This window comes from Stenella coeruleoalba, assembly GCF_951394435.1.
Source record: "Stenella coeruleoalba genome assembly, chromosome: 1".
NCBI lineage: Eukaryota > Metazoa > Chordata > Mammalia > Artiodactyla > Delphinidae > Stenella > Stenella coeruleoalba.
The window spans coordinates 71,290,439-71,318,318 of NC_137169.1; the positions used below are offsets into that span (position 1 = coordinate 71,290,439).

Below are 27,880 nucleotides of genomic sequence, written 5' to 3' on the forward strand. Positions count from 1 at the left end.
ATTTATCCTTTTCTGCCTTATTCTCATTTATACTGAATTTTTGTTTCACATTTAGGAAAAGTATAAATTTTTAACATCATGAATCCACATGGTATTACTAAAGTATACTGATACTTTAATTGTTAATGTAACCATATCTTTTTTTTTTTTTTTTTTTTTTGCGGTACGCGGGCCTCTCACTGTTGTGGCCTCTCCCGTTGCGGAGCACAGGCTCCGGACGCGCAGGCTCAGCGGCCATGGCTCACGGGCCCAGCCTCTATGCGGCATGTGGGATCTTCCCTTCCCGGACCGGGGCACGAACCTGTGTCCCCTGCATTGGACTCTCAACCACTGCGCCACCAGGGAAGCCCTTAATGTAACCATATCTTAACTGATAAATCTTTTTTTCTGGAGGAAGAGAGAAACTCATGAGGGGAACTTCGCTTAGGGCTGAGAATGCAAACAACTGAATGCCTTTCCTTTCTTGGCTTAGTTGTGACTTTTTATTTTCATTAGAGTGAAAACTTGAAGCTGAGCAGTTGATGGGAATTTACTTTGCTTCTGTGGCTAATTGCTTTCTCTTTCCCTATCTTGAATGATAGCAGTTTACAGTTTTATAGCCTTAACCAACAGTGTATTGGTTAAGGAATTTTCAGATTTTTCTTAGTACTAACAGCTCACATTGGGTATTTCCTTTTCCCTAGTTTCCTCACACTTTCTGTATATGGAAACCTAAGGCTACTTGCATACAGGAATTTACATAGTCTGTATTTTTAATAATTTCCATCATTTGGTCCTCTAAAATGTTAGGTTTTCTTATCCATGAATCAAGATACTAGTATGCAAATCTGATATTCTTATACCTTTGTGTTCCTCTTCTTGCTGACCCTTTACTATTTTAGCACCCAAATTCCTTTTTTTCCTCAAGATTAATTTTTTGCACTTCTGATATATAAAATGAACCTTTTTGACATCTGAGAGGCCATGAATTCTAGAAATCTATATAATTGTTTTTGCAGGAACTCCATTAAGTTTCTTTACCTTCAATTTTTACTTAAGCGCACAGACCTAAAATTAATACTTTTTGCTGTCTTAGAGTGAATGCATTGTACAATGTGATTATTAAAAGAAGTTTTAAAAATTACGTGGTTGATATAAATTATTATAATTGCTTTTGACATTAATTTGAACTTGTAATTGTGGTCAGGTGACTAATGCAGAGTTGTCCAGAAAAAGAGTAAATATGAGCAGTTATTTTTCATTTTATGGTGTTTGTCTTCTTTTAAACAAAATATAATGAAAACAGGACTACTTATCCCTTGTATACTTCCTGCCAACATACTGTGACATTGACTAAAAGATATTTCAAATCCCATTTTAAAGTCATATTTATTTATCTGATCTTACAGTGGGAAGAAACCTGGAAAATCGTCAGTATGTTCTTTAGTTTTGAAAAAATGATATAAATTTCCGAATCCTTTGAGCAACTTCCTTCTTCACCTTGGTCCAAAGTCCTTCGTGCTCTTGATCTATTTCAACCTTGAGTACAGTCCCCTTTCTCTCTCACCTGTTCCTGGTTTGGTGGGGAGGGAGGCTCCAATGGGAAGGGAAGGGTGATGAAGTATATGAAAAGTTTACTCACGAGTGGAATTGTTGTTTTATGGGATTTCTACCATGAATATATTTTGAATAAATATTAAAACCATTTACAACATGGCAGAGCTTCGTTAGTGGCTATAAAATATATATAGAAGGAGTGTATGAAAGGGATATCTAACTCATAAGAGTTTAGATTTCTTTGTTTCTAAGAAGTGTGAGGGTGAGATAAAGGGACGATCTTTGTAGGTATGAGTAAGTACAAGCAAGGAAATTAAAGTTTTTAATTTTTGATGGGGACCAGGTTAGAGGTTGAGAATTCCTGAGATCAAGAAACTTTAAAAAGAAGCAATGAACTCTTGTTACTGTAAAATTTAAGAAGAAAATGAAACATTAGTTCAAACAATAGACGTTGGTCTGTTGAGAAATCTTAAATCCATTTGCTGTTTAAGATTTTAGGATATAAAATTTGTTCTACTATTCATGTTAAAATAATTCATTTACACTAAATAGAGAACCATTGGCAAATTTTTATAAATGATTGAACTCACTTAAGAGAAACACGGAATAAGGGGAGTAAAACATGATGTTGCGTAAGAATGTGACACTGCATTGTTTACATTATCCGTGCTTTTGAAAATTATTTTATATGGTATGTTTAAAAAATATGGCATAAGATATTACAGAGTATGATAAAAGTTATCATTAGTTTAATATTTGTACAAACAATTTTAGTTATAATTTATTTAAAATGTCCATTTGAAGTTCATTTGTTGTAGCTTGACCTATAAAATTTACCTGTTTGATCCTATAGAAGTTTTCAGTTCAGGTCTTGCTGCTCAACAGGGAAGAATCAACCTGGTTTGAGTTGAAGTGGCTCTAAGGTGCATGACTTACATACCTACCCCTCTCTAACACAGTTCTCCTTCCACCCTCCGTGAATTAGTTGTGCTAAAAACTGGGCTACTTTTTGATTCTTTATTTGCCATGCTATAGTCTAGTTATTTAATGTACTATAGAATGTCTGGTATTCAAATTATCAAGTGAATTTTGTTAAAATGCTCTTACTCTCCTTGCTTTGTCTTCCTAATTTATATACTAGCAGAAAATACAGTAATAACCCTGAAAATATTACATTGCATTGGGTTGTAATCAAGTTAAATATAAAGGAAATGATTCTTGCCTTTATATAGCTTATAACAGGATCATTTGGACAAATTCATAGAACTCAAATAAATATCATCTTGCCTGGAATTCTAACTTAATTCTAATAATCTCAATGACAATGAATTAATGACAACACAAAACTAAGAAAATACTTCCGATAGGAATAAATAGGACATTCTAGACATCATGTTAGTGACATTCTTTTTAGTGTTGTATTTCAGGGAGTACTAATTTAGAAAAACCTAATTCATAGTCATATCATGTTGATAGTATAAGCCTATTGCTCTATGAAAATAGTAAGTGTAACACAATGCTTATGACACTCAGTATTATGTACCACGCACTATGCTAAATGCTTTAAATTCATTCTGTCATTTATGCAGGCCATAGCACGGAAGGTGTGATCAATTAGCTTGGTATCTGGTATTCAAGAGTGTATAAATACCTGTAATAGAATGCTTAACACAAAATGGGATTTAGAGGATAAGCTTAAAACCTGGCTCTTCCTTTGTTTCAGTATGTTGTCAAAATTTACTTTCAAGCTATTCAGTTTATGACTCTCTTTTGTTCAGTTCCATTCTTGTTCAGTACCATTTTAAAGTCAATTTTAATTCTTAAATATGGTGAGTATCCAGGTAAGTTTCTTTTTTTTCAGTACATGTTGAGCATGTCAAAAATTCCAATTAAAATGTAAAATGTATACTAAAAGAATAGAGAACTGTTAGTGATTTTCTTTTTATTTCCAGTTAAAATTCAGTGTGACCCATGCTACAGATATATTACAACATAAAGAAAATAGGACTTTTGTAACTCTTTACAGCAACCTAATATCAGTTGAAGTTTTTAATTTATGGTACTAGTTGCTTGAAGAAAATACAGATCAGTTCTCTATTATATTTCTTTAGTAAAAATAAACAAATACATTATTGTTACACAAGTTTGATTTGTTTTGTTTTCCAGGTGCAACAATCGAACACAGTGTATAGTAGTTACTGGGTCAGATGTATTTCCTGATCCATGTCCTGGAACATACAAATATCTTGAGGTCCAATATGAATGTGTCCCTTACAGTAAGTATGAAGCTTGTATTTTTCACCTTCTACAGCATTCCTCGTTGATGCTGAAAGAGGACACATGTGAAAGAAGCATATGTTTATGGCCTACAAAACTATTATGCATGCAGAGCACTAACAGACTCGGGCCTCCAATTAGTTTCATGAAATGTGGAAGGAAGCCATAGTGTGATGCTGGCCAAGTGTCTGTCTGTGTTCTTAAGTGTTTGGCTTTTAAGGCTAGTGTTTTTCCAGAAAACAAACTTGAATTAGCTATTCAATAGGGCAGATAGAAATCTGTACTTTTGCCCAATACCAGTTGCTGACAAATTGGTTTGGCTCACAGTTTTCTAAAGAAGGAATTGACTTTGGTTTTAATCGTGAGCTACTTGAATGACTACCTGCTGTTGTGGTAACTTTAATGCCTGGTGAAAGCTACCATTGCAGTAACTGAGGCAAGTGCTTTCCTTTTTGTCCCTTGTCCTTAAGAGAGTACTCCTTTACCAGATTCAGTGACTAAATCTTAACGCTAGATAAAACAAACGTAACAAAGCCTTGCACATATTTTTAATTTGCAGCATCCATTTTTAGTATTATCCTTTAGAGGAATATTTAAAATTCAGTTGGAAACTTCATAAGTAGGCTTCAGCTAATACTGTAATTCTGTGTAGTTTTCCTCCTAATCTCAGAATTCATATTTATGAATTGGATTCTGTATTTTCAACAGGAAAAAAACATTTTAGACAATTAAAAAGATTAAGTATATTACTTAATTTTCATCAGGTAATTTGGTTTCGTTCTTGACTTCTTTACTTCTTAAATTGGATAAACGTGTCATGCCACCTTAATTCAAGGCATTTGAATTAAAAATTCTTTAGCAGCAATTTTATGATTTGCTTCAGAGGACTTCCCTCCTTAAAAAAATATGGACTCAAACTAATAATGAAATTGCTTTTTCCAGAAGCTCAAAAACGAGATCACTAGCTCTGATAGATTCATATGTTCAAACTATCAATATTTCTGAAACCAAAGGGCTGATTTTAGATAGATATACTATGCCCAGTATGGTTGTAATACATACTTACACATCCTGTGAAGGCACTGTCGTCTCTCTCTTCTCTGCCCGCAGTTTTGATAAATTGGCTTTTTGTGGGGTATCAGTTAAAGGCCAAACACAGATTATCTTTTCATCCCTGCTCTGTGTTGTGTTACTGTGAAATGGAGGCTTTTTATGTTTTCAGTATTTTCTATATCATTTGAAGGATTGGAAGCCTACTGAGTGCACTGATCTTTATATCGTTTCTCCTGTGTGTAGTGTTGGTGGCTTACATAATCATTCTCCTTTGCCACTGGAGGAACATTGTATTCTTTTGAGCTAACCAAAGTTTTGTTCCATAAAGTCACTTGCAGTTGAATTTAGTATGGTTTCTGTCCTCAAATTAGAAAAGGAACACAGCATCCATTCCCAAACAGTGGAATCGGTCAGAGCTGCCAAGAATTATGTCTTTCTGGAGCCAGTTCCTGTAATCTAGTCTATAGATCAAGAACAGTGTTAAGAAAATATTATTTTCAGACTTTTAAGTTATTTCTTGCACTGTTTAAGAAAGGAAAATGTGGATATCTTCTGGAACATCTAACTTTCAAAATTTACTTTTTCAGTTCTCCAGAAGTAATGTACACTGTGTAATAAACTTGCAAATAGCAATACTCAGAGAAGTATTTGTTCTTTTTAGGTTTTGTCCTTAAAAAAAAGAACAGTAATTAATTTGCTGTTACCTTTCTAGATGTTTGCAGGAGACAGAAATAAGTCTATGGCTTTTTTAAACTACTCCTTGCTAAAGAGTAGAAGTAATTACAATTCCTATATACTGTTCAGTAGTGACACACTATAAATTGCATGATTTTCACTAATATTATAATTAATGCAAAGGATCTTTTTAGATTGTTCTGATCTTATTTAGGACTGTGTATCTTCTTAATCTCTTTTCCCCATTATCCTCTCCTTTTGTTTCTTTATGCTTCTGTCCTTTATAACCATCTCTTGTTTTTATTTTAAGTGACTAGCTTTCACTTTTCCCTTGTTTTAATAGTATTTTGGTACTTTGTAATGTTTGCATACTCCTTTTACACTTAGTTGATAAAAACTGTCACTGTCAGATAACATTTATTATGTGTCTGTTACCACCTGGCTTTATGCCAGTTTCTATCCAGAGCAAGTTCTTCAGGAGCATATCCATCCCAAACTATTTCCACTTATTTAAAAAAATTTTAGAAATTTTCCATGATCTCTGAAGATTTTATAATAAATTTACTCAGCAGAGTCCATTATAAATGCTGTTATTTTTTAACTTTGTATGTTTATAGACAGGCACATATATTTGATTAGTAATTGAATGAATGTGTGTTTAAAAGAAGTCATAAGGATCTTGTAGGATAAAGGAGAGTAATCAGATTAGAGTTTCCATATCCTACAGATGCGATTTGGTTTTGATTTTTGTACCCTCCTATCTCAAATTATCATTAAGTTATTAAAGTTATACCATAAATTCAGCTATGTTTTATTTTATGAGAAAAAAACTTTTACTATTGATTCAATCATTATTAATGAATAAACATAAGATTATTCAAAATGAAATAGTGTGTCACTGCAGATACAGAGTATGTAGGCTTTAGTTTGGGTCGATTTCTTGTCTTGCATAACCGTGTCCTCCACTGATGTTAGTGGGTCACGTATTTATGTTTGTTCTATAGCATAGTAAATGTATTGTTATGAATTAATTCATACAGTCTCTTAAGACAAGTTGCAATATATATTTGTGATGAAGAATGCTAATTTCATTAATTTTATTGTATTTTAATATTTTTCTCGGTTGAGTGAATTTTGGCTGATTTGACAAATATATATCCTTTGGGTTGTCATAAAAATCATAATGTAAGGTCTTTTGTTTTGAATATCCATATTTTATGCACTTCATCAATCATCAAAAGTTTTATTTAATTTTTTTTTACTTTTACATTTGAATGTTACTTCTCAGTTTTCATTAGAATTATAAATTATATACAATATATATCCATTTTATTTTCTTTAATATAAATATAAGTTAAATCATAAATGAAGTTATCCCTATTTAATATTTTGCTCAGTAACTGCCCTGTCATTTTATCGTATCAAATAATAAAACCCAGCCATTTTCAATTAATGGAAAACAAAATATATTTTCTACATCCTTTATTGAACTTGTTTTAAGTTCTGTTTTAAATGCGTAACATTTTAAAATGTATTATTCCCATCTTTGCATTTAATTGATGTATTTCAGTATACTCATCCTTTCCTAAAAATAAAGAATATAGCTGTATATAAAGATAGTCTGAGCAGACTCAACACTAATGATTTATTTTATCCTCATTTTCCCACCATGCCCTTCCTTTATTGATTCTAAGAAGGTATAATATTGCTCTTCACTGAGCAGTAATTTTAGGACCAGTGGTTTATAAAAAAGAATTGTTCCACGTCAGTAACACTGAATTTCCTTTTTACTGGATGTAGTCAGGTTTACGCATTAATAGAGCAAGTATGTTTCCTGAAAGTGGTTAAATAGACCAAGTTGGACAGGGGAGGTGGTGTCTTAATGTGGAAGGTTTCCTATGGCAAAAATATTTGTGTGATATGTTTCTCCCTAAGGTATTTCAGGAGGTCAGTATTTAATCTTGATGAATTATCATAATTAAAAAAAATTAATCAAGCTAAGGCATCTTAATGAAATGTGCAACTACTACAGTATCTTTGAGTAGTCAGTTTGGAGACACAGTATTAGTACACCCTAATGCATTTTAATAAGGGAAGAGGGAGAATCACAGACATTAATCTGGGCACTTTACTAAATTCAGGCAACATACTTCAAAACCTACATACAAAATCTAAAATAGTGTTTTATGGTTTGTAATTATTAGAATACTATTTACCAGCAAGAATCTTATATACCATACTTCTAACTGCATAATCCATTTCTTTAAACTTCTTGGAGGGAGGATTTTTTTCTCCTATAACTCTACTAATCAGGTTTGTTTTATGAAAGCATTTACCTTTTATGGGGTCTGTGGAATCAAGGTATTTGCTTTGAATGCTTGGTATGATTGTTGTTGCATGCTAGCTTGCTTTTGTGTAAATTGATGATGGTAGACAATGTCATAATAAGCTAACCATAATTCTTTCTTCCTTTTTTCTCCTTGCCTACTGTGCTTGCTTTTTCCTTGTATGTATTTTGCTTACTTTTTTTTAATAGACTTTGTATTACAAGTTGGAGATATGTGATATAGAGAATTTAATAAGAATTTTATAATATAAAGTATATATAAATGTAAATAAGTAAATTTACTGATTATTAGTGGGGAAGAAAGGTACTACCTTAGCGTACCCTTCAAAGTAACTATTGGGGTAAAGGGGGAGGCTTATATATTCCTGAAAAGGAGGCAGATTTTTTATAGTTAAGATAGATTTTTCTAGAAACAGAAAATTTAATAGAAAAAAATTGAAACGTACTGAGATGCATAATTATATATTTCTTCTTACATCTTTGAAAAATGTAACAATATCAGTATTCATTAGCTTTGACCTGAGCTTCAAAATTGAGTTGCCATGTTTATAAATATATTTCCCTGTTGTTATGCTTACCTAATTTTAGTCAGCTTAATAATGAGTTTGCATAAGATAAATGGGGATGATACACCTATGCATGCATTTGTGTCTATAGCCTACCTATTTAAAGTAAAACTTGATAAGAATGCTGAGTGACTTGGGAAAGGCAAGAGTATGTACACCATGCATTAGTGAAGAGTTTCATTATTTATTCAGGTACACTAAGTGAAGCAACATGCCAACATATTTGTATTGCCTCCTTAATCTACTAAAATGATTGATCCATGTTCTTTTATGTAACTTTAGTATCTTTTCTCCTGCTAGGTTTTCCTGTTGTGTTTCTCTTTATCCAAAGTAGTGCAGCTCTTATTCTTCTTATATTTAGCATCTATTACTAATTCAGTCTTAGACTGTCAATTTATTTTAATCTTTTTTCTTTTTTCCTTGCACTTTTTTTTTTCTTCCGATGCTTAAAATAGAAGTGGAGCAAAAAGGTAAATAACGTATACAGTTTGAACCCCAGCTCCCTGTTATGTGCCTTATGGATGTTACCTTCTCCCTTCCCTTCCCCTACAACACTCCTGACATTAATATATAATTAGCAGGATCTCATAAATGCACGTCATAAAGAAGTCGACTGTTTACAGTGAAATTATATGACTGCTAAATCTGGTGCCGGGGTAAAATTTCTGAAGTCGGCGAGGGGGAGCTGTCCTTTCTCTGTTTCTTTTCACTCTTTATCTCTTTTTCTGATACCCTTGGATATTTTATTATTAAAGTGTCATCTTGCCTGGCTTCCAGAACCCTCTCCATAGCATGCCATGGTTACAGGGTCTCCTGGTCGTTTCATCACTCCTTTCCTCGTATTTACTTTTCTCTGCTTCTAATTGCATTTTCCGAATATTTATGTTCCTTCAATTGAAGCACTTTTGTTTTCAGTCTAAGTTCCATAGACGTTCTAAATAAGCCTTCACATTGGGTTTGTTTTATTTGCTTAATTTTGATGTTCTGCTTTTGGGGGCTTATAAGTGGGCTAAGGAAGGGAGGGTACAAAGTTTGGTCTAAAAGTACTTTGTTCACCCTTATGTACAAAGCTCAGAGTTTTAAAGCATAAATTACCGAATTATAAGATAAAAACACATAGCAAAAATGTAAATTGTTAGCTCAATCATGAATGATCCTAAACTTAGGTTTGTATTTGTGAAAATAAACCCCAGCTGCTTTGTATGCTGGTACATCAATTATGGTAACTTAAGGAAAGAAAGGTAGTACTTGTGTTAAGTATAATTTCTGGTAAAATTGAATGCTAATAGAGTGAATTTTTCTCTTTTGATCTATGATCATTAAAACTTTGTATGCCTGTATAGTCTTTTAACTTTGCTTAATTCTTGTTTTTTCTCTGTGACTGTTAGTTTTTGTGTGCCCTGGGACCTTGAAAGCAATTGTGGATTCACCATGTATATATGAAGCTGAACAAAAGGCAGGTGCTTGGTGCAAGGACCCTCTTCAGGCTGCAGATAAAATTTATTTCATGCCCTGGACTCCATATCGTACTGATACTTTAATAGAATATGCTTCTTTAGAAGATTTCCAAAACAGTCGCCAAACAACAACATACAAACTTCCAAATCGCGTAGATGGTACTGGATTTGTGGTATATGATGGTGCTGTCTTCTTTAACAAAGAAAGAACAAGGAATATTGTGAAATTTGACTTGAGGACTAGAATTAAGAGTGGAGAGGCCATAATTAACTATGCTAACTATCATGATACCTCACCATATAGATGGGGAGGAAAAACTGATATTGACCTAGCAGTTGATGAAAATGGCTTATGGGTCATTTATGCCACTGAACAGAACAATGGAATGATAGTTATTAGCCAACTGAATCCATACACTCTTCGCTTTGAAGCAACGTGGGAGACTGTGTATGACAAGCGAGCTGCATCAAATGCTTTTATGATCTGTGGAGTCCTTTATGTGGTCAGGTCAGTTTATCAAGACAATGAGAGTGAAACAGGCAAGAATGCAATTGATTATATTTACAATACCCGATTAAACCGAGGAGAATATGTAGATGTTCCCTTCCCCAACCAGTATCAGTATATTGCTGCAGTGGATTACAATCCAAGAGATAACCAACTCTACGTGTGGAACAATAACTTCATTTTACGATATTCTCTGGAGTTTGGTCCACCTGATCCTGCCCAAGGTAAGAATGTTTGCTTGCTAATGCTTATATCTTTTATGAACAGTTTATTTTTAAGACTTCTTAATTTTTTTCCTATTTATTTTCTTTCCCTTTTCATAGTTCAAGGGCAAATGATAATATTGTGGCATTTCAAATTGTCGCATACTGTGTACATTTTAGCCTTATATTGGTCCATTTTCTTTTTCTGAATTTCTTCGTTTAGATGTTGGTTTCAAAAAATTGTAGCATCCTTGGTCAGTTTAGATTTTCATTGCTAAAAATGTAATGCCAACTACAAACCTGTTAGCTTTGTGTGTTTTTTCTACCTGACTTCTGAATTGATTATGTGCAGACCTTTTAACTTCTTGGCGCCAGTGGTTAAAGGAAATTTTTGTTAGAAAGTCCCAGGAGAATTGCTAGGCTTGATGTACAATGCCAGGCATAAGTATTCTGAAGTTTAGGCCTCTGCTCTCTGGGTAGGAGAAGGAGTCATCTAACATCTTGCTAGATCATCATGTAAAATAACACATTTTTACTTCCCAATAAATTTGTGACTGTTTTAGGTCAGTATTTCTGTGACTTTAACTGTTACACATGGACTAAGCATTAAATGATCCCAAGTGTTGATTTATGAAGACAAATCCACTAGCATTTTTTGATTTGTGTTCTCTTCAGGTATCTTTATGTAGGATCATTACTTTATAAATCTTTGGAAATATATTTTAGTTTAGCAAGTTAATTCAGTTCTGCAGTGAACAGTTTTTGAGGGTAAATGAAGTTTTGGATATTTCATTAAAGCAAGATTACCTCATACTCATATGAGGTAGAAGATAGAAGAATGACCTCTTAATATATTATTATAGAGCTTGCACTTATTATGTCTTTTCTATTTGAGCAATATTATTTGTGTTTTAAAGATCTGAATTATTTCAATTTTCTGAGTTAATTAGAATTATCATATTATTGAGTTACTTCAAAATTGTAGGAGCCAGAATGTTCCTTGGAGTGACTAAATCAGTCTCTTCAACAAGGTGGAACATAAATTAACATCTTTTTCTTCTGCTAAAGTAGTGTACATTCACACACTTAAACACAATTACATACACCCACACATAGTTTAGGGTATAATGTTACTAAGTTCTAAACATTGTCATAGGGTTAGGACCTCAAAAGCAGAAGCCTTTTGTAATTGAATTTCTAATTTGAGTTATAGAATACAAAAATATGTGATTTTTCTTCTTAACTTAAGGGCAATAATGACATATGACTTAGTATAAGCCCCCTTTTTCTCTAATTCATGTATGTCTAGAATTTGTTGGGTGAAAATTGCAGCAGTGTCCCATTGTTAAATTTTCAACAATGAAATCTGTTAAGACATAAAAATCTTTGTTGATAGTCATAGTATTCTTTATTTTTAAATTCAGACCTTTTTTCTCTTGAGGCTAGCAATTTGGGATGGTTCCTATATCTCAGTTGCTTTTCTAAACGCTAGCACTATGCTTCTCCTTTATCCTATAGGTTTGTAAAAGGCAGAAGGTCAGTAATTGACAAAATTTGACACTGTGGAGATACATGTGTTAATCTTTTTTGTAACCTGTATTACCCTCACAGCTGTTAAATTTATCTTGGGTAGCAGTAAATCTCTTTCCCTCCATTGGAAATAAATAGAAAATAAATTTTAAAAATGTAAATTCATAATCAGGCAGCACCTAAAGTTGAGTACAGATGCAGCTCAACAAGGAATCATTGCCTCCCTGATTGTCACAGAGTACTTCATAAAATACAAGATGAGTAAAAATGTCATTTTCCACATGTGGCTTATGTTCTAGTAAATAACTTGATCCATTTCAGATGAAAGAATCTTTGATAATTTGGATGCTTTTTGGAAAAAAGTTACCAGCTTCGAAAATGAGAAACTTAGCCATATGTGGTAACTGCATTCCTACAGCTGTGTTGTGTTATCCAAAATAGTTAACCATTCTTATATATTCTCAGAAAGTGAAAATTTGTATTGACCCCTTATTAAACCCTTAGTGGTAAAAAGTTTTATCTGACCTAAATTTCTTGCTGATGTTTGAATTGTATTCTCTTATTCACGTGCTCTTTATAATTTACCTTCAAATGCTTTTAGAGAGACTCCTGCCTCGCTCATCTAAGATATGTGCTGTTATCTAACTGCATGTAGATGGGGCATTGCAGAACTATTGTGGCTCATACATTTAGGTCAAACCAGTAAGCCACTGTCAGCAAGTCTTATGTACTGGCTTTGCTACCATGTATATAGCTGAACTGTACATTGTGCTGTAAAATGGATAATTTTTCATTGTGGACTGTTTCACTGTATTAGCTTCAATACTTTTCCCCATTTATAAATCCAAGCCTTTCATTCCTAACAGCACAAGTACATTATTGCTTGGCCTTGATAATGTTTTCAAATACATCTTTCTTTTTTTCTTTAAATTTTTAGCTTTTTGTGATCTCGGCATAGTTAATTTGCTCCATTTCCTTGAACTAGGTCTGTTTTTCCTCTTTGACTTTTTTTCTCTATAAAATGGGCTTAGAAAAATCCCATTTCAGTCATATATTAAGATATATCATATATATCTTTTCTATGTCTTAATCTGAATTGATTTATATATATACTTAATCTGTCTTCAGATTTGATATCCCAAACATTATCGAAAAATATTGTGTCTTGAGTGTTGACAGTTTCTGAATATCTGTCTTAGAGTAATAATGAAGTATGACACTTAAACAACATGTGGGAAATTTTTTATCAAGAGAGCCAGTTAGGTCTATTACTTAGGAAGTGTTCAGTGTAGAATACATATTTCTTAAAACATCTTCCCACTGATAATGGATGCTAATTAAAAGATGATCAGTGTTTGTAGACATCGAATAAGGGTAAATTTAATAAATCTGCAGTTTTTGCCTTACCAGGCTACAGACTCACTCTAACTGGAGTTCATTCAGTGAATAATGGGTGAGTTTTGGGACTTGGAAGAGGGAAATAACAACCCATATTGTCCTTAAAATCTTTTCACACAGGAAAAAGCTGGCGATAATTAGCAAGTTCTTAGTAAATACTGTCGTAGTAAATTGAATCATTCTGTATGTGTTTGTTGAAATTTTCATGGGTACCTATTAAATATGTTTATTAGCATTATTGGCACCGTTTCTACATCTCTGTACTCAAATAATAAATGGTAGGTAGAATGTTAAGTCATTTAATCTGTGTGTTTGATATGGCACCTGATAATTTTGGGACAGGCTCTGTAAAGTAGGGTTTAGATTTATGACATAAGTCTATTGTGAGTTGCCATGTTTTCTGTTACCATTTATAGGATATTCTTGAGTTTTGAGCCTTTTGCCACATACGGTTCCTTACGAAACTTTTTATTGCTTTAGTATCTTATGTTCCCACATTTTTTCTTCTTTTAAAGATTTATGCAGAACACAGTGTCAGTTAAATGCTCCAAAATAAGGGCAAATTGCTTAGTAGGGTGCCATACTTTCCCAGAGTCTCTGAAAATCTTTTATCTAGAAAAGTAAGATCATAACATTTAAGAGTATGGACAAGTGAACCTGAACAAATTGCTTAACCTCCTCCATGGCTCAGTCTTCTCTTCTGTAAAAGGAAGATAATCATAGTGCCTACTTCATGGGGTTGTGATAAGGATTAAATAAGATGATCTGATGATCCATGAATGGTGATTAGCACAGCATCTGGTACATAAATGCTGAATAAAGTGTAAGCTTTTATCATCATGGGGTGCCCTGTTGTGACCTGTCTTCACCTAGGGAAAGAAATATTAATTTTTAGAAATACCTCTTCATTTCTAGCTTCAACATTAGAAAAAAATGCTTTCCTTGAAGTTGTTAAGCTTTGGCCTTGCAAAATCTTATAGTTGTCCTCCTAAAGGGTTTCATTTTGCCACTTAAAGTTGACGTTCATGTTTATTTTCATGGTACCCCAATATTTCATTGGTTTACCTTTGAAGAATGTGTTGCTTCCCTTTAAACTTCTTTTGATGAACAAAAGGTAAAAAGGTATGAAATTTTATTATCAATGACACATGCAAATATGGTATAGAATGTTGCATGAAATTTTGTGCATTTAATAGAAGTCATTTTATTGCCTACCTTCACTCACTTATTATGAATCTTTACTGATGCTCAGCAAACAGATCACTAATTGTAGTATTGTTAATACATATTTCAGTGATTAAATATGTACTAATTAGCACAGTGTCAAGGGATACATCAGAAGGTGTAGCACTAAACCATTTTGCTCTGCCCTTTTCTCTTTGTTCCGGATCCCCCCCGCCCCCGGCTTTTAGATTTCATTCAGCAGCATTCACTTGACACTTCTGCAAAAGATTGTGATGCTTTTGACAAATGTTAATTGAGAAAGCACTGAAAGCCTGGCTGCATTGTAATCAAAAGAAAATTACGAGGTTTAACAGGATGTCAGGGAAGCGCTTTACAGAAAAAGATAAACAGGTTTGAATAGGTTTCTGCAGCAGCTGGCTAGGCATGATGCTTGGCTAATGTACACAGGCTTCTCTCATATGGTCAGTAACTGATGCCCTGGAAATAAAACATTGCTTAAGAAGTTTCTCTTGTGATAGAATGAAAAAAGGGTGTAAAAAGTGTGTCTTGCACTTATCGATAACAAGAAGTTTCTCACTACTAAAGAACTAGGAACAAGTACACACTACTTTTTCTGATAAACTTAGCATACTCTGTCATAGAGTCAGAATTATGTAAACTATTTATGGACCAGAGCTTAATATTATCAGTGATAATATGAACTTGTTTTCCAAGAAGTTTTAATGTTCTAATTTGTTTTTTATGTATAGCAAAGCCATAAATTAAATGTTTTATAAGATTATTTTAAAAAATAGTTATTTTTAGTTTGCTCTACTCAATTTAAATTTAAGGCATCATATTTACAAGGTCTTAAGAGCCAGTAATCTAAATGTTGATAAAACTATAGTGTGATCACCTAATAGATTTTAAATGGTGCCATTAAAGTTTTACTGACAGAATTTTTGTTGTTTTTTTTAAATTAAGTGTTAATGAGGGAAACATTAAGCTCCATTATTATTTTAACCTAGTGGATTCAACAGTTTAAAAGTAATGTTGGAAGTCCAAAATAACCTTAAATTTTTTTTATTTTAAAATTTCTACGCTTAAATCCACTTTTATATTTTTAAATCCTTTTATGCTCTCTGTTAAAGGTCAGTAGGATATGTAGGGTTGTTTTCAAATTAGGCATTATTTGATCGAACCCGTTATCTTGATATGAGATTGCATTGTAACCTCTGACCAGAAGTAGTTTCTTTTTCATACCTGAGTTTTCAAAAGTAAAAATGTCGAAGCCTCAGATGTTTCCTTACTGAAACAGCACAAGCATGCCCAGCTTATCTTCTGTTTGGATCTAATCAGGCATGCTCAAAAATCTCTCAAGCAAGAATGGCTGCTGGGTGGAAAGATGTTACAGTATTTGTTTTCCTTCAAGATGCAGAGTGGGTGACTTGAAATTTTCTATTGTCCTAATTATATGTAATGGTTAGACTTTTGTTGATACTTTGAATTTTATTGTTTCAGAGTATGAATTTATATAAGAAACGGATTTTTCTAAATGTATTTGATATGACATAATGTATTTGATATGTACATTGAAATTTTCTATATGAAACTGCCCTTCATTTCCTGTTACATGATATATGATGAAATTGTACATAAAATTTATTATCAAATATTTCATTGAGAAGTAAGCCTAGCACAATTAGAGTCATAGAGCAAAATCTATGGTAAATCCTAAACTGCCATCGCTTAGCCAACAATATGAATAAATTGGAATAAATGAAGAGATTTATTCTTCCTCCCACCCTACGGATATTCTCATTAATTTCTCATTTTGTTGGTTTTGAGGTAGTTGGATGGGTAGGGTGTGTGTGTGTGTGTGTGTGTGTGTGTGTGTGCACGTGCGTACACGTTCACATATGAGTGCAAGTGTGTGTTTGAGATTAACATACTCATCTTTTTTCCGTAGTGCCTACCACAGCTGTGACAGTAACTTCTTCAGCTGAGATGTTCAAAACCACAGTATCAACCACAAGCCCTTCACAGAAAGGCCCCATGAGCACAACTGTAGCTGGATCTCAGGAAGGAAGCAAAGGGACAAAACCACCTCCAGCAGTTTCTACAACCAAAATTCCTCCTGTAACAAATATTTTTCCCCTGCCAGAGAGATTCTGTGAAGCATTAGACGCAAGGGGGATAAGGTGGCCTCAGACACAAAGGGGAATGATGGTTGAACGACCATGTCCCAAGGGAACGAGAGGTATTTCCTGTCAAATACTATATATACATTTTAAAACTTATTTTAGGGGCTTCCCTGGTGGCGCAGTGGTTGAGAGTCCGCCTGCCGATGCAGGGGACACGGGTTCGTGCCCCCGGTCCGGGAAGATCCCACGTGCCGCGGAGCGGCTGGGCCCGTGAGCCATGGCCGCTGAGCCTGTGTGTCCGGATCCTGTGCTCCGCAACGGGAGAGGCCACAACAGGGAAAGGCCTGGGTACAGCGAAAAAAAAACCAAACAAACAAAAACTTATTTTAAGTAGGTTCTGAACTACACAGAAGTGATTTTATTTGAGGAAAGAGATATTTACGATAGCTAACTTCATTGTTGTTTTTGTTACTTTGGTAATATAGCACATGTAGACAACTTAAAGGTTTTTAAACTGTAAAAGTCATTAAGGTCAGGCACTGAATTAAATTCTCTCCCTCTTAAAGACCTAGGTCAAGCCTGAGATTTTTGCCCATGGATTCTCTAGTGAGGCTTCCTTACAGCTGTCTTTCTCATTGCAATGTATCATTTTGGATGAGTCCCAAGAAAATCAAGGGCTTTTTGTTTGTTTGCTGTAAATGTCTGATATTTCTGTGCTGACTTTATATTTACTGTTTATAGTCTGTATTATACCCTACTTTTCATCAGTTATTGTCAACTACTTCCATTAATGTTTATTCAAAATTTAACACACGGAGTAGGATCATCATAGCTGATTTCCCGAATGCATGCAGAAAAAATGGTTTCAATTTCACTGTTGCTTTCTACATCTGTTGTAGGAACTGCCTCGTATCTCTGCATGCTTTCCACTGGAACATGGAACCCTAGGGGCCCCGATCTTAGCAACTGTACCTCACACTGGGTAAATCAGCTGGCTCAGAAGGTTGGTTGGAACCTTTTAATATGATACACATTGGTGATTAAGGGCTTTAACTTCTAACATAAATAATTTAACTTTGTATGTTAAAACCAGCTTCGTTGCTCTTTGTTCAGCGTAAAAGTAAAAAATTATGCATAGCTTTGTCTGTAAACTATTTATTCAAAGTTACATATGTTTTAGGGCATGCTGTTTTCTATGTTAAGCTTTTTAATGAGTACATAGTTGCTTAATTTCATTCATATTTAGTTCTGTTTCTTTTGATGTTTGTAAGACAAATAGTGTATTGGCCTAATAAATCAAGTATCATTAATTTGCAACTGAATCCACAGAATGCAAGCAGATGTTCATATTGCAGATGATTATGATAGAATAAGAAAAATGACTTTAAAAGGCATTAGTAACTTTAATATTACATTGTAATGCAGTGACATTTTAGTTTCTCCTTCGCCATCTACCTTTCTAAAATGCAAGCAGTAGATAATAATAGCCCTCAGTATTATATTGATTACATTTTCACTTAAATTTTTGGATCATTGGAATAAATAAGTAAGATTTTTAAATAGCAGTTTTAAATGGTTGCAGTGAAATGAGAGAACTATCTCAAAAATTTTTTAAACGATTTCTGATTTTTTTACCTTTTGTTTCTTTAAAATGTCTGATTAAGTATATGTTTTTGAGGATCTAAGAATCTTTAATCATCTGAAATGAAGAGAAATTATTGGTCTCAGTTGCAGATTTTGACATATTTGCAAATACTTTTCTCACCACAACAAAGGTACTTGGGAAAAAAATAAGAAGCCACAAACAGAACAAGAAATCTTACTGAGATAATATAAACTGTCATTTCAGATCAGAAGTGGAGAAAACGCTGCTAGCCTTGCCAATGAACTGGCTAAACATACCAAAGGGCCAGTGTTTGCTGGGGACGTGAGTTCTTCAGTGAGGTTGATGGAGCAGTTGGTGGACATTCTTGATGCGCAGCTGCAGGAACTGAAACCTAGTGAAAAGGATTCAGCTGGACGGAGTTATAACAAGGTAGGTAGAAATTTTCCGTTGTTTTCAATTAGATGTTTTGTATGGCTGCTCTGGATTCTTCCAGCAGTTAACTGCCTAACTTTTGGCCCCCTGGACAAACGCATAGAAACAGAACTTCTAATTTGGTTCATATCTCAAGAAAGAATTATAGTTGGGAAAGGAGCAACGTGCACACCCATCCCCACCCCCCAAATGACGCTAATTACCTGAGGGAGATTTTAGTTGGTGGTAAACGTCATCTGCCTGGTTTTGGTCAGTACTCTCACTTTGGAAGGCCCACTAGGAGAGATTCTGTTACACAACTGATACACTAATACAGTCAACCCTTGTGATTGTAAGAAAATTGTGATGCATATAGGAATGTTAGCCACTGAAATACTGTTTTCAGTGGTAGGTTTTGAGAGAAGGACAAGTTTCCTTTGCTAGGAGTATAGTGTGTTAGTGCCACTAATTTTTCCTACCTTGACAAAAATTTGATAGTTATTTTAACCACACTGTAAAGTGTTTATATGAAATTCATATGAATCCGAAATCTGTGGCTGAAATGGTTTTATGGTTTTTTTCTTCCTTTTCATCACATACTTTGTCTCTAGGTTTATCAAGATACTTTGGATTATCATGTTTAGTAAAATACAGCTGAAAACTGAATACACAATCTTGGCAATCAGTGTAGACTCACACAAATCCAGAGGATTACGGTACATAATAAACGCTGAGCTCAGGACCACCAGCTTAATTTCTGAGGATTTCTTCTTTCCTCAATTTTCAACAGATAAAAATCTAACCTCTGATTTTCTTTTCTTTTACTAAAAAGCTCCAAAAACGAGAGAAGACATGCAGGGCTTACCTTAAGGTATCTCCCCTGTGCTGTCACCCTGCTTTCTCCCTTCTTCAGCTACCTGTTACGCTTTATCATCTTGCTGCATGATCCAATGTATTTCAGTCTTTGATAATTATATAATGTGCCCCATATCAGCTGTACAAATGTTGGCTTTTCACAGGTATATTACTCTCAGAATAAGCAAATAATTTATTTTTATAATTTTTGCTGTTTTTCCATTCATCCAAACATACAAGAATTTTAATGAAATATCCTCTGAATTGGAAAGTTATCATAAAGTCTCGTTATATCCTGTTGTCATCTCTGTGGATTGAAAAACAACTTGAGTGAAACAGCTATGATATATTCCTGGCAGTTTATCATATCAAAGACTGTGTAGTCATAATGTATGTGCATGAAAAAGTCACTGCTTTCTTATCTCTGTGGTGTACTCTTAAATGAAACAGGCTTTGTCTTGAAATTTTTTGGAGTCATTTCTAGAATCAGGTTGATAAGGGGATGGGTTACTAGAAATAAAATATAAATAATGTGACAGTGCTCTCGATATATGTTATATGTTGGTTTTTATCGAGATGATAGAAACAGAAAGCCACTGTTTGGCTCAGAATCCTTGTCCACTGCAGCCAGTTTTTCTCACTGGTATATCCAAGTAAAATAGGAAACATGGTGAGGCTAACTGGAATTATGCCAAACAGTTTGGAATTATTTGGTAGATCCAAATAATAAAGAAGTTCCTTTTGCTGGGGATGGTTACTTTCTAACCCTACTCATCTGGGGACCATATTCCTAGTCAATCAAACCTTGAAGAACTAATCTGTATATGTATGAAAACAAAACGAAAGAACTTTGTAAGTTTTGTAGAATAGAGATTATTCAAAAGATATGACTTCACCAGTTTTAGTTGGCAAGATCTAGAAAAAAAGAACAGCATTTCACTAACGAGTAATAGACATTGCTGCATCTGAGAACTTTACAGGAAAAGGCAGTGGGAAAGTCTGTTTTTAGGTGGTAATATTTTGTAAGTCCCTTATTAGCCTGTTTAATGGGGGCAAAGAAATAGATACTGAAGTGTATAGAATTTGTTGTACGGAAATTTTCAGCTCACCTTTAAGGTATTAGTTAACGTGTGAAATGTAATAATTAGTATGTTGCCCAGGACATATATCTCAGTGGGAATAGAATAGCTTTTTTTCTTTGGCAGGGAGACTACTTCAGGAATATGATTAGGCTAATGATCATTTTGATTCCACTAGAAAAATACAACTAGTAATAACTAAGGAGCATTACAAATTAATAAAAGCATGCCATCAGCGAGTTATGTGTATAGGTAGTAAATTTCAGCATGACCTTAATTTCTGACCAGTGTCATTTTCAGTATGTCTCAAGTGAGCTTCTGTGTTCAGATAAAACTAATAAAACTCCTTAAGTTACAAATCAGAAGCTGACTTACACTGTGCAAATGAAGCGAGTTCCTGCTTTGTGACAGAGGATTCATTTGTAACTTAGATTAGAGGCTCCAGTCTGTATTTCTTGGTGACTAATGAATCTGGCCTCAGCAGACCAATTTCTGTTCCATTCTAGTTAATGGCTGTAGCAGTATCAGTGTGAGCATTTTGACTATTCTATCTCCCATCAGAGAGAGAAAAAAGCCTTTAATGCCACTTGCGAGTATCTTCTACCTGCTAGGAAGGTCGTGGTGGCTCACGTGGCAGACAGAACGAGGATATTAAGTTGGACTAAGCTAATTAATCTTAACTCTGACAGTAGCCTCAAACAACTTTTCCCCGTGCTCATTTCAATATAGTACCTCAAACTAGCAATTTTTGTTGTTCTTTGTAGAGTGTGTTTTTTTTTCTCAGTGATTATCAGTAGATCAAAACAATTGATATTTGGGCTTAATGACACATTATGGCTAGGTAAATGGGAAAGAGTAAATAAACTCAGTGATTTCAGTTATCCAAGCCATAGTCAGTGTACAGCTACAGTAAGTATCAGTACAAAAGCCTGCCTTCAATTGCTTAACTGACCGGGTTACATTTTTATTTAATGTTGTTTTACATGGTAATAAACTAAACCTACACGTAGGAATATTTATAACTTGGATATTTATTAAGACTTTACTTTGCCTTTCTGTTTTTCTTAAATTATTAGTATAGGTTTTAAATATTTTGACTGTTCTCTTGATCTCCTTAAAAACAGATGATTGTTTATTAATTAAGGTATACTCTCGAGTGTTTTTTAGCTGGCCAGGCAATTGGAAGAGTTGAAAATGTTCACAGATAACTTATACACTTTGAAATCACCTTGTTTTTTTCCCAATGATAATAAGTAGACAACGTTATAAGGCACAATTTTGGTTATTATTTTTAGTTCAGGTTCCAAAAAACAATATGGTTTAATTTTCAAGCATAGGTATTAGGCTACTCTAGAGACACCAGTGTTTTCTATTTAGAACATTTAAGTCTTGAGGTTTTATGTAGGAGTGACCATGCATGTAGGGGTAATACCTCAGATTAAGAGCTGACACTGGTTTTATTTCTTTGCAACAATTGAAATATGATTAGATAAACAGAAACGAGTCATCTCTTTATACTTAGTCTTTATAATCAAATAGTAGTCTACTGATATTCAGCTAGTTCTATTTTGAAAGGGTCAGACATCAAGTTGGCCACATATATGTTGTCCAGGTGTTCTTCCGTAAGAGTAAATCATCATGACAGATAAATATTACAGTTGTCACTAGTCAGTGATTGAAAATCACCTTGGTACTAGAAGTAGTCAAAACTAATGATAGTTTTCTAATGGATGCAGGCAATTGTTGACACAGTGGACAACCTTCTGAGACCTGAAGCTTTGGAATCATGGAAACACATGAATTCTTCTGAACAAGCGCATACTGCAACAATGCTACTGGATACATTGGAAGAAGGAGCTTTTGTCCTGGCTGACAATCTCGTAGAACCAACCAGGGTCTCAATGCCCACAGAAAATATTGGTGAGTGAATCTATTGTCAGGTTTAATTTTGATTTAGAAGATAGATGTTTAAGAGAATAATGCTTCCATTGAGTCTTGTGAGTTATTTCCCAGTGCCAAACTTCTATTTTGTCCAATTATTTTTGTCCCTTAATAAGAGATATTATTGATCACACTCATAAAATTAATGCAAAAGCCAAAATCTATCCTATGTCTTTTAAAAGTTGGTGTTTTTTTCCAACTGAAAAATCATTAAAGGAAAACAGTGTGTAGAGTACTTAACTGCAAGAATATGGATTGCTTACGTAATGAAAGTGCTTGCTGTGGAGCTGTGGCGAATGCCTTTCCATTTTATACAATACGTTCCTAATGAGGTTAAATTACTTTCTGAAATGCGTTCTCCCAAATATTTTAGGCACGCAGATATTTGAGCCAAACATTTATATTAAACAGAACTGCTTTCAGGTGAAAATGTGGTCAGTGAACTACATCACCCATAGAGCAGAATATCCATGCTTTATAGACTGTAAAACAGCTGCGGATAGTTTTGAAGCATCATTTAGAATTTAAATGCTGGCAGTGAGAGGTAGGAATTCACTTTTGATGGTATTTGAAAGAAGTACTACTGTAAGTACAGTGAAATTATATTAATATAGGCTTGACTGATTTAGAATTGTTATTCAGTGGGGTTGAGCTCGAATGAAATTTTAGTATCCCTTAGTAAAGTAAAAAAATTTCCACAGCATAAATGTAAAAAAAAAACCAAAGGGAACACAGACTACTTTTCCATCGAAAGAGTGCATTGGAGCAGCAGATATTGAATGAAGTTTTGCTATCTGGAATGCCATATCTTATTGCCTTATTGTGCCTACCTAAGTATGAGACTTTTATTTAAAAATACAGAGAAACAAGGTGTATAGGAGAAATAGACATCTATCAGATTATGATACCTGGATTTAAGCTTAAGCTTATTTTAAATAACTGAGCCTTAAGCTTATTTTAAATAACTGAGTTTTTAGGAAAAAAGGTATATTAAAATCATGTTTTTATTTACTTTATGAGGTTTTGAAATGACAAATAATAACTTTAAGTGAAATCAAAATAATTTGGCCTGCTTTAATGTGGGAGACCAGTCATAAGGAAAGTGATATTCTACCATAGCTTAGTAGGAATAGACAGTGAATAAAGCTCCTATTTTATGTCTAAAGCTTTTGTTATTTTGAGGTTTAATTTATTTAGTAGTCTAATAAAATTCCTAACATACGCATTAAACAATTCTTCTCAAATGTTTCCAGGGACGTACCTGTAAGGTAAAGGAGTGTGGACTTGATTGTCTCAGAAGATAAGTCATAAAAAGTATTATTTAAAGTGTTGTGTTGTGACCTCAATTTGTTTTCTAAATCTTCTGAAGGCTATTTTAAAAGCAACCAAAAAACATAAAATTTCCCATTTAAGCTCCTTCCAAGAGTGCAAAGAAATTTTGATAGGGCAGGTCAACATCCTCTGCTCCCACCGGCTTTACGTATGCAGAACACTTTATTATTATATGTCTGAGATATTTTTATCTCAGTTTGAGAATGGCCAGGAATATTTTTTCCCTGATACTTGTGTTTTTCAGAGTTCTAAATGTTTATCCTTTACACTGGTTTTTAAAAAAATTTTAATTAAAGAAAGAACATTGTGGGTAGAGATTCTCATAGCGTATAGTACACATTTTACTGCCTTCTCAAAAATAATGCCCTGAACTTAATGTATGCATGTATTTATTACCCAAGAATTATCGATATGAAGGCCATTTTACATATTCCAATATATTTCCATGTCTTTTATTTCACAATTTTGTGAAAAATAATATCTGTAATTTAATATGGCATTCAAGATTCAACTTTTTCCTAGGACTTGTTCTCTTTTTAGACATGAGAACTAAAATAGCCCATTATCCCTTTATGTCTTCACTTTATGTTCTCATCTAAATTTAGGGTGTGGATACAGTATCTTTGATTATTAAGACAATTTCATTCTCCTCCTTAGTGGTTTCTCCTTGAATCCTTATTTTCACTTGATTGTATGATTTACCCTTATACATGACCTCGTAAAATGGTATAATTATATGTTATAATTATACCTGATTATAGCTTTTTAAAATCAACTTTGAGGTATAATTTATATACAATAAGAGCAGCTGTTTTAATGGTACTCTTTGATGAGATTTGACAAATGTACACCCATTTAACCAACAGCATGGTCAGTATTTCAGCCACCTCAAAAGGGTCCTTTATAATCTTTGTCAGTCAGTCTTGTTATACCCCCAGCCCCAGGCAACCACTGATCTGCTTTATGTCACTATAGTTTAGTTTTGCTTTTTCTAGACCTTCCGTTGAATGGTATCATAGACTATATACTCCTTTTCATCTGGCCTCTTTTACACAGTATAATGTTATTGAGATTCATCTATGTTGGTGCCAACATCAGTAAGTCTGTCCTTTTTATTGCTGAATTTCCATTATAAGGGCACAACACTATTTGTATATCTATTTATACATTTAGGTCATTCCCACTTTTTGACTGTTATTAGTAAAGCTGCTATTTTCCCAAGTGATTGTACCATTTTATATTCCTAATAGCAATTAGAGTTCCAGTTGCTTCACATCCTCACCAGCATTTACAATTGTCTTTTCAAATGTCTTTTTAAATTTTAGCCGTTTTAGTGGTTTGTAGTGGAATCTCATTTTGGTTTTATTTTGCATTTGTATGGTTGCAAAGTTATGTTTTGCTGAAAACTGTTCCAACTTTTCATGTTCTTATTGGCCATTCATATATCTTTTTGTGAAGTATCTGATTTTTCCCATTTTGAGTTCTTTGTTTTATTATTGGATTATAAAGATTATTTATATATTCCTGATACAAATCTTTTGTCTCATATATGTATTCTGAATATATAGTCACTCAGCATGTGACTTTTCATTCTATTTTCTTAATGATATCTTGAGAGAAGCAGAAGTTTTTAATTTTGATAAAAAATCCTCATTACCCAGCTTCAACAACATCTAGCCAATCCTGTTTCACTTATTCCTCTCACCATTGTATTATTAAAGCAAACCCTAATATTATATTATTACTTTAAATACTTTAATATGTATCTTAGACTTTAAAAAAAAAACAAGCCATTCTCATACTTTAAAAAAAAATCAAAAACAGGAAAGATAAAAAGGGGATTTCAGTTATTTGATTTTTGTAAATTTGTTAATACCTAATTTGTTTAACCAGGATACAAACAAGTTCATGTTGTACATTTTACTGATGCATTGCTCTTACTGGAAAGGAAGAGTTTTCCTTCTACCCTTCGAGGTTCTTTGGCTGGTCTAATAACCTCAGGTTTAAATACCACCCCCCAATACTTTCTGTTGCAGCTTATGAAAAGAAGCACATCATGTTTGATTGTCTTTCTTTGTGATCTTAAGATTGATTATGTGGTTTAGTTATTATCAGCCTAATCCAGCATAATAAAATTCCCTATCATTTATTTTCCCAATGGGCTTAGCAGCCAGCTTGATTGTATACCTCAATTTAAGCTTAGTTATACTGCAGTAACAAAAACCCTAAAGTCACGGCAGCTCTCAACAACAAAGTTTATGACTGCTTTACTCCATGTCACCTGAGGCTTAGCTTTGCTTTGCTCCCTACCATCTTCAGTTGGCTCCATGTTGCTTTTACCCCGGGATGCAGGCTGATGGAACCTAGTACACTGCGGGTCTGCTGGCAGAGGTCCTAGTTTTTCCATTGTACACTGTATTACTTTTCTTCCCCTTTCCTCTCACTGCAGCCACTACTCAGTGATGAATTTGACAAACAGAAGGACAGAGAAATATATTAAAATCCCATCTTCAGCACTGGCTGTGAGTGAGGCTCTGGGTGGCTCTTCTATGAATCACGTGTGTTCACTTTCAGGAAATCTGTTGAACAAAACATATATTATGTCGGCTATACAAAAGTATAGAGAAAATCATAAACATCTGTGTAGCAGTCACCCACTGAGCCACATCTTAGCATTTTACCATATTTGCTTCAGGTTTTGGGGAAAAGAAACAGGTATATATAATCTGGACATCCCCTGGGTCCCCTCCTTCCTGATCAGATGAAGAAGAGGGTAACCATCATTCTTACTTTGTTAGCATTAGTAAGCTTTTATTTATTTATTTTTGCTCTACAGGTATGTACATTTAACTGTTATTTTTCATGTCTTTAATGTTAATGATTTCACACTATAAATGTAATTGTATAATTTTCCCTTGCCATTATATTTTTCATATTTATGCACATTGATATGTGCATCTCTAGTTCATTCATTTGCTCTAAGAATGCACAATTATTTAACTATGCCTGTGATAGATATTTTAGTGGCTTACACTTTTTTGCTGATATTATGAAAACTGTGGTGAAAGTTTTTGTATGCCTCTTACTCATACATTTGTGACTTTCAAGATATATATGCGTGCACACACACACAACCTAGAAATAGTTTTTGAGTGGTAGAGCATGCCCATGTTTAACTTTACTAAATACTGCCACGTTGCTTTCTAATGTTGTTTTACCAATTTACATTCTCACCAGTAATATCATTGTTCCCCGTCACTCTCTTTGTCAACACTTTATTATTGACATAAATTTTGTCATTCTAATAGATTTGAATTGATCACATTATTTGCAGTTCCCTGATTATTTAATTCATTTATTGGGTATTTTAATTTTCTCTCCTGTGAATTTCTGGTCCACAATTTTTTCCTGTCTATCTCTCTATGTAGGTAATGCATTCTGGAAACTAACTCTTTGAGGATTATATAGTTTGCAAATGGTTATTCTGTCTGTGCCTTCTCTTTTGTACCTTGTTTATTAATCTTTTGTTTTACGGAATAATGAACTCAAATTATCAATCCTTTCTTTTAGGATTGACACTTTTGGGATCTTGTTTAAAAACTATAGTGTTTTGGGGGGGTGGTTTTTGTCCCCTGATCAAGAAATTTTTCTCTACTTTGCAGTGATAAAGATTTTATACTTTCTTTAGAAATGATAAAGCTTTGCCTTTTTACATTTATGTTTTTAATCCAACCTGAAATTTATTTTGTTTATAATATTAATGAGGGAACTAATTTCATTTTTTTCTATACAGATAAT

General features: G+C 33.7%; 1 protein-coding gene across 11 annotated transcripts in view; it reads left to right on the plus strand.

Moving 5' to 3' along the window:
- The window catches only part of ADGRL2 (adhesion G protein-coupled receptor L2), a 211,896-nt gene that overhangs the window by 154,744 nt on the left and 29,272 nt on the right, over positions 1-27,880 (plus strand). For 10 of the 11 annotated variants that reach the window (XM_079943889.1, XM_079943891.1, XM_079943892.1 and 7 more), the window contains exons 4-9: positions 3,703-3,812; positions 9,843-10,643; positions 16,684-16,974; positions 17,758-17,861; positions 18,708-18,893; positions 22,546-22,729. In XM_079943889.1, the coding sequence (XP_079800015.1) occupies positions 3,703-3,812; positions 9,843-10,643; positions 16,684-16,974; positions 17,758-17,861; positions 18,708-18,893; positions 22,546-22,729 (1,676 nt within the window). The remainder of the gene's footprint in view (positions 1-3,702; positions 3,813-9,842; positions 10,644-16,683; positions 16,975-17,757; positions 17,862-18,707; positions 18,894-22,545; positions 22,730-27,880) is intronic. The other variant, XM_079943893.1, reaches the window with a different exon arrangement.